This window comes from Mus pahari, chromosome 1 (assembly GCF_900095145.1).
Source record: "Mus pahari chromosome 1, PAHARI_EIJ_v1.1, whole genome shotgun sequence".
Taxonomy (NCBI): domain Eukaryota; kingdom Metazoa; phylum Chordata; class Mammalia; order Rodentia; family Muridae; genus Mus; species Mus pahari.
The window spans coordinates 73,585,012-73,592,836 of NC_034590.1; the positions used below are offsets into that span (position 1 = coordinate 73,585,012).

Genomic DNA, 7,825 nt, shown 5'->3' on the forward strand with positions numbered 1-7,825 from the left:
CATATATTAAGGCAAAACATTCATACATATAAAATAAAAAAAGAAAAATAAATTTCAGAGATGATAATGGGTGAATAGATAAAAAGAGAGACTGACAGTCAGACATAATGGAAAGAAAAGAAATGAAATTTATATTAGGGAATAGGCTTGCATGATTAAGGGAGGGGGCTTGTCAATCCAAAATCTTCCAGGCTTTTAGACTGGAAGTTCAAGGAATAATCAACACCACAGTGTTACAGAATTCCTTTTTGCCCAGGGGAGGTCTTTGTTCTATTCAACTGCCATCTGAATGAGCAAGGCGATCCACATTAAGGAGGACGGTTTGTTCTTTATTTTCAAAATCTGCTGATTTAAATGTTAATATCAGAAAAAACACACCATCATAGATATATCCAGAAAAAAATGTATGTTCAAATATCTGGAGGCCATGTACCATCCAAGTTTATTAAAATGTTAATCATAGCATGCCAAATGATTTTCTCTCAGTCACATGATTATTATTATTTTATCACGCCAAACAGAAAGATCTTGTTAAATTATTACACAATATTCACAGAAAGAACAACAAAATTTGCTTGGAGATTTTTATTTCTGCTTTTGGTCTTAGAAGTGAAGCCCGTTATAAATCCATTAGAAAAAAAAATGCCAAGAAAATGCATGACTTACCTGGTGATGTTCAATGATTGAAGCATCTTGTAGTCCTTCCTGAGACTGTAGCAACCAGCCTTCATGAGAGCTCTAAAAGGCTGTAACATGGGTCTAGTAGGGTAACTGTTGCACACTACTGAAATTTTGGTGTTTCATACCCAGTATTATCTTTTTGGAGCTATTTTATAAACCTTAATAATATATTTTTTTAATCTAACATACCCAAACCTCTTCTTACCACATTAATGTTATATATTCGATAATAAAATATTTTACAGCATTTTAAATGATTTTTTTTATTGTGGCAGATACATAAATTTCAACATTTTAAGTGTACATCAAATATATTAACATTATTTTGTAGGTACCACTAATAACCTAATCTAAGAACCTTTTCATCATCCACTCAATATGAAGGGAATATTCTATATGACATAAGTTCATTCAACATCTTTATAGTTGTACAAACCATATCCAACAGGCCCTTTGCACTGTTGGTAAAGAGGACTGGAGGATCACTCATATCTCCCAATGTTACTTTATGAACATAAAAACAGTGAAAATAATACTGAACATTTAAAGATAAATTACTATGTTGTTTGATACCTAAGTCAAGACTCAGACAATATCATCTGTTATATATTCAAGAGATTTGACAGTCACAGAACACAATACAAAGATACGAAAGAGACTAAAAAATTTAAACCTCCTCTGTTCATCTGAGAGGAAGCAGCTACTCTATCATGAAGAACAGTTTGGTGCCCGCCACCAGGACAGGGTTCACTTACCACAAACACAAGACATCCATGTTAGCACACGGCAGAGAGAAAACAGGATTTGTAATAGGCAGAGGAAATAGATGGCAGATGTTAAGCAGGAAGCAATATAACATGGTAGTAAAGCAAGTGTATTCAATTGTCAAATTTAATTTAAAGTCTTGGCACAGCACATACAAGAAAGTTTCTTTGCTCATTAAAGCCTCTATCACATGTTGGGGTGGGCAAAAGTGGTATCTCCCCTGGGAAAGGCACAAGATCACAGAAAGGTGGGAAAGCACTTATCACAGGACCTGGAACATGTTAAGCATACACGATACACACATAAGCCTTCCTATTCAGAGCTCAGATATGTTCCTGGGTACTGAATAACAAAATTGAAATGAGCGAGGACACCCTTGGCTACCATACCGTGAGCTTCATGCTCCACATTTCAGAAGTTAAACATTGCAGCAAAACAATAGCTTTATTACAAAGGAAGTAGGAATAAAAATATTGTTAGTAATTTGAACATATTTCATTCAAATCACAAACCCGATAATTAGTTTAAATCACAAATCCAAGTTGTTTCATTTGGTATTATCAGCGGGTCTCATTTTACAGCAGAATCTTTAAAACACATAATATTCATTGAAATAGACACATTCACATTATATCCATGATGAAGATAAGACCATACTTCAGTTCACTAACCCACTCAGGGAAAAGCACTAGTATGCTTTTGGGTGATTGGAATTAAGCAGGTGTGTTGAAGTTATTATGTTAAGCCATATAGGACAGGGGTGATAGAATGGTAAGGGTCATGTGTTTCCCCCAGCTTCAATGTCCTTGTCACAGCTGATCTTAAACATAGCCAGCACCCGTGTTCTGATCTGTTTGGTCTTAGCACCGTAGATGATGGGATTGATCACAGGAGGCAGCAGCAGGTAGACATCCCCCATGAGAACATGCACAATGGGATCCAGACTGTTTCCAAAACGGTGCACCACTGACAGACCAATGAGTGGTACATAGAAAGCCAGGACCACACTAATGTGTGACACACAGGTCCCAAATGCCTTAGCTCGCTCGGACTTGGAAGGCAGTTGCAGAACCGTTCGTATAATCAGGAAGTAGGACAAGGAGATGAACATGACATCTACACCCATGACTAGCAGAATGGCAGTTAGACCGTAGACTACATTGGGCAATGTGTCTGTATAGGCCAACTTCATCACATCTTGGTGGACACAATAGGAGTGGGAGAGTACATTGGAGTGACAGAAGGCCAGTCGCTTGATCAGTAGTGGGAGTGGGAAAAAGAATAGGGATCCCCGAACCAGAGCCACCATGCCGATTTGGACTGTTACTGTATTGTTGAGGACCGCAGCGTGACGCAGTGGGTGGCAGATAGCCACGTACCGATCAAAGGCCATGGCCAGCAGGATAGTAGATTCAATTGCTGAGAGAGTATGAATGAAAAACATCTGGGCAAGACAGGCATCAAAAGTAATCTCCCGGGAGTCAAACCAAAAGAGGGCGAGAATCTTGGGCATTGTGGACGTGGACAAAGCCAGATCAATAGCTGCCAGCATGCAGAGAAAAAGGTACATGGGCGCATGCAGGCTCCGTTCTGTCCTCACGATGAAGACCACAATGCAGTTTCCAAACAGTGCTACAGCGTACATGGAAAGCAGGGGGAAGCCAAACCAAAAGTGAGCTTCCTCCAGTCCTGGAATACCAATAAGCAGGAAGGTGGCATGGGTGAAGTTGCAGGAGCTCATCGCTGACACCCAGTGGGGCAGACTGGAAGAGGGAGCGGGCCACACTGACAGCCTGTAAGGACAGGAGCAGAATCAGAGAACTTAGTGGTTTCAGCACTCCCTCCCTTCTCACTTCTTCTCTGACCATACCCCAGCTCCTTCACAAGCTACAAGAGAAAAGGACTTATCTCCAAACTGTGGCTTCCTCCAGATTTTCTGAGATTTTCTTCTTGTCCCTATCTCCATTGTCTGGATTCTAGGTGCTCCCCTTCTCATAAAATCACTCTCATTTCAGATAAAGACATCCTCCTTCCCCCTCTCGCCCACTTTGTTCTCTAATGCCCCCATCCTTCACTGACACCATTTTTATTTCTATTTTTCTTTCTTCACACTTTCTCCTTCCCCCTCTCTTTTTATACTTATTAATTCAAATTTCAGAAACATTTACTTGCATCACCAGTTAAACACAATGCTACCTGTGAGATGCAGCTATGAGAATCATTCCTTCTGACCTGACATAGCTTGCCTAGGGTATGAGATGGGTAAGGAACAAATATGTCAGAGCCCTGTGATAAAGGGTTGCAAAAGAATTCATTGACTGCAGGGGATGACGAAGACAGAGCAGCCATCTGGGAAAGATGATCTTTACATTTTTGTCTTGAAGCATGAACAGAATTAGGTGGACAGAAGAGGGAATAAGGATCTTCCAAAACAGAGAGATTAGAAAACATTTTTCTAGTATTCAGGATTCTAGGTCCTTGGTTCTAAGTTTGCAAAGGGGGAGAGAGAAACACAATAGCAACTCAGAAAGCAAAATCAAGCAGCTCCCTCTAATGTTTTTGCAGAGGGAGGCGGTGACAAGATTCACCACCTCTAGCAGATCCTAGCTATCAGACATGTTTCCTGTGACAGCTTTTTGTTCCTGATCAGCAGCCATCTTTATGCCTGGAAGTAACCTCCAAGATTATTTCTTTTGTCCCAAATAGAATTTGCGCTCTCTCTCTCTCTCTCTCTCTCTCTCTCTCTCTCTCTCTCTCTCTCTCTCTCTAGCCTAATTTGGGAAGAGACATTACTGATTTTTTACTATGATATTCTGAGAGTTTTTCTAGGAACCTGTGCCAATAAATCACCCATATTGAGGAGTTATTTCTTTTTATTTTGTATAGCATAATGTTCTTTTGTTTTAACTCTTGCATCTGACCCAAACACCTGAGCTCTCACATCAAACCCTTTCCCTGCCCGGTTCCCTAATGTTCTGTTTTCAGAGCTGGTTAACATCCAGAGTGCCTAGTCTGACTGTCAGCATCAGGAGCTTTGATGTGAAGAAGTAAAGATGCAGGTGTCTTTGTTGACTGTATCTAGGGATCCAGATTAACTTGTTTCTCTCTCCCAGGATTATATTCCTCTTCTAACCAAGGTCTTTAATAAAGCGTGTCCATGCCTTTTACCTTAATGGAGAAAGTTTAGGGCACAATAAAATGAGAGATTTTAAAAACTAGATTGTCCCTATTTAGGATGAGCAAAGACAAGCAAATTAAGGATTCAGTGGTTATAGAATCCATATTACTGATCTTGATTTTTGCCACCCTTATAGCTTGTGTAGGTAAAAAAAGCAGTTTCTCACTGACAGTGAATTACAAACCTTGCTACGTGATGCTGTCTGAGAAAACTGCATTCTTCAGTGAGACGCAAGATAGCTTTTATCTGGAATCTTGGTGTCTGTCATAAACAACTCATGGGAAAGAATGCAAATGTCCCAACAAAAGACTCTATGTGGTATGGGAAAAAGCTAAACAACTTTTTGGGAGAAAACCCTTGTTACGTAGCCACTGGACCCTAGAGAAATGGGGACAAGATGAGAAGATGGCAGATTGGAAGGGTAACAAGAGGCAAAAAGTCACATTTAATACTCTCAAGGGCTTTTGTGTCAGTGACATATTTAAAGGCCTGTCTCATCCACAGACTCAGACACTTTCCCAATCCACTGCTCTGCAGAGCACCTGTACAGCCTTGCTTGAAGCACAAAACTAGTTCCTGTTCTATTTTGTGTTATTTTAAAGGAGATAAAACTTCCTTTTTAAAAGGCTACATAACCTAAAAAATTGTACAAAACAATCATACAGACAGCAGAATAGCAAGGTTGTGGCATATGATAGCAGTCTACTAAGTCAACATTTTGCCAACAATAATAATGGAGTACCAGAAATTGATCTTCCAAAACCCTTTTTATTCACAATAGCATCAAAGATAATGCATTTAGCCAAAACCAGAAGAAAATGTATACATTGTGATCTTCAAACCATTACTGAAAGAAATTAAACACAGTATCTAACAAATGGAATGATGCACTGTACTAATGGATTAGAACACAAGACTGTGTTAAGATTAAAGTTTTCTTTTTTCTTTTCAGTAAGCATATAATTAATTAATTTACACATGCCCCAGACTTAATAAAAACTCTACATTTAACAGCTTTTTACAATATTTAAATTTGAATCTTCATGTAGATTTTAATTGGAGGTGCCAAAAAATAATTTTAGCACATAAAAAATGAATTTAAAAAGAGAACTGATGTGGCCACAGTTTTTTAAAAAATATTTTTGACACTTTCTTTTATTTTTATTTTTATTTTTTTATATTAGATATTTTCTTTATTTACATTTCAAGGTTACAGTTTTCCCCTGAGATGATATGCAGATTTACTTTACGTGCTATTGAAGCTTCTTTAAGCTCTCTAAACATTTGTTTTTTTAAAGTTAGCAAAGTAAAATGATGATATTTAAATAGAAATGTGTTATTGTACGTTGTTCTTGTTCAGCTCCTCACCACGCTCTTGCTGGTCCTGTTAACACCCTCAAATATTTTCTCCTTCTGTTTCATGTCATATAAAATGCATAACCCTTTTCTGTCTTTCTTATTTAAAAATCATTTTCCTCTCCTCTGATGGTCCCCTTTCTACTTTCAACACGACACACACACACACACACACACACACACACACACACACTCACACATCACATTTAGATTCTGCACATGAGAGCATTTGTCATTTTGAGTCTCATTTACTTTGCTTAACATAATAATCTCCAGTTCTACCCACTTTTCTGTAGATTGTATTATTTCATTCTTTATAGTTGAACATAATTCTGTTACATACCACCGCCTTTCTAGAAATCATCAGCTAGGCTCTGGGGCTCATCTTAGAATGAAACGTGCGGGGTCTTCACGGACCCTCAGTGTGGCAGAATCCTTGTGCTGCCAGACTCTTGGTAAGGGAGCACTCACCTGGGAATGGTGCGGTTCTACTCAAGGAGGGCAGCAGGGTCTGGCTTTCACTTTCTGGAACAGGTCTCTTTATAATGCTACTCAGTAGGCTCTGGGAATACCAGCTGATGCTCCAGGGATCTGGCAGGCAAAGAAGTGAAATGCTCATGTCCACTTGTGCACTTCTCTCACTGGCTTCCCACTTTTCATATCTAAGGAAGCAATCTCAAAGGACCAAGGTCCCTGCCACCATTCCCACAATGACACATATGAGTCTCTTGATAACAAACACGTGTGTTCCCACTCCTCTGAGCTGATCTAATTTCCACAGTCAGCCACAAGGTTAGTGTTTCCTTATTACTTCATTTGGAGACACAGCAGGAAAAGTGTATGAATAGTAATGATCATTGAACTCTTAGAGTTCACATCAGGCTTAAGACACTTGTAGGTACACTAAAATGTAGCCCCATAACTCAAAGTAGGTTCATTCCCATCTCCAAAGCTCTCTCCTACTTCTCTTTAAGTTTAAGCACAGTCCCAGATATGATAGAGTCACATGGCTTTTGGTCTATATCCTACAGTGAAAATAATAGATAGAGAATTGTTTATTAATTGTTTATTACTTGTCATGCATTGTTTATTAATTCACATTCAACAGGTGTTTGCTAAGAGCCTGCAATTCATAAGTGAAACAGAAAATTCCAAGGCTTATGAAGAATACTTTTTGATAAGATAGACAAAAACAAAATTAAATTAAAATATTACCTAAATAGAGTACTATATAATCATGAGTAGAAAACAATGAAGAGGATAAGAAACACATTAATATAGGAAGGAGGGAAATGAGGCTGCCTGGTGGAGAGAGAAAGGGAAGTAATATCCATGAAAATATCTGGAGAGAATTGTTTCAGGAAGAAGGATCAGAGATGGCAAATCAATGGCCTTTCTCTACACAAAGGATAAACAGGCTGAGAAAGAAATTAGGGACACAACACCCTTCACAATAGTCACAAATAATACAAAATACCTTGGTGTGACTCTAACTAGGGAAGTGAAAGATCTGTATGATAAGAACGTCAAATCTCTGAAGAAAGAAATCGAAGAAGATCTCAGAAGATGGAAAGATCTCCCATGCTCATGGATTGGCAGGATTAATATAGTAAAAATGGCTATCCTGCCGAAAGCAATCTACAGATTCAATGCAACCCCCATCAACATTCCAACTCAATTCTTCACTGAGTTAGAAAGGGTAATTTGCAAAATTTTGTTATCTGGAATAACAAAAAACCTAGGATAGCAAAAGCTATTCTCAACAATAAAAGAACCTCTGGGAGAACCACCATGCCTGACCTCAAGCTGTACTACAGAGTAATTGTGATAAAAACTGCATGGTAC

At 38.6% G+C, this 7,825-nt stretch overlaps 1 protein-coding gene across 2 annotated transcripts in view; it reads right to left on the bottom strand.

The window, feature by feature from the left end:
* Positions 1 to 922: 922 nt before the first annotated feature.
* LOC110326217 (olfactory receptor 51E2) overlaps positions 923 to 7,825 on the bottom strand; it is a 19,772-nt gene continuing 12,869 nt past the window's right edge. For both annotated transcript variants that reach the window (XM_021204441.1, XM_021204432.1), the window contains 2 exons: positions 6,452 to 6,571; positions 923 to 3,239 (listed from right to left, as the gene is read on the bottom strand). In XM_021204441.1, the coding sequence (XP_021060100.1) occupies positions 2,225 to 3,187 (963 nt within the window). In that variant the 5' untranslated portion in view covers positions 3,188 to 3,239; positions 6,452 to 6,571 and the 3' untranslated portion in view covers positions 923 to 2,224. The remainder of the gene's footprint in view (positions 3,240 to 6,451; positions 6,572 to 7,825) is intronic.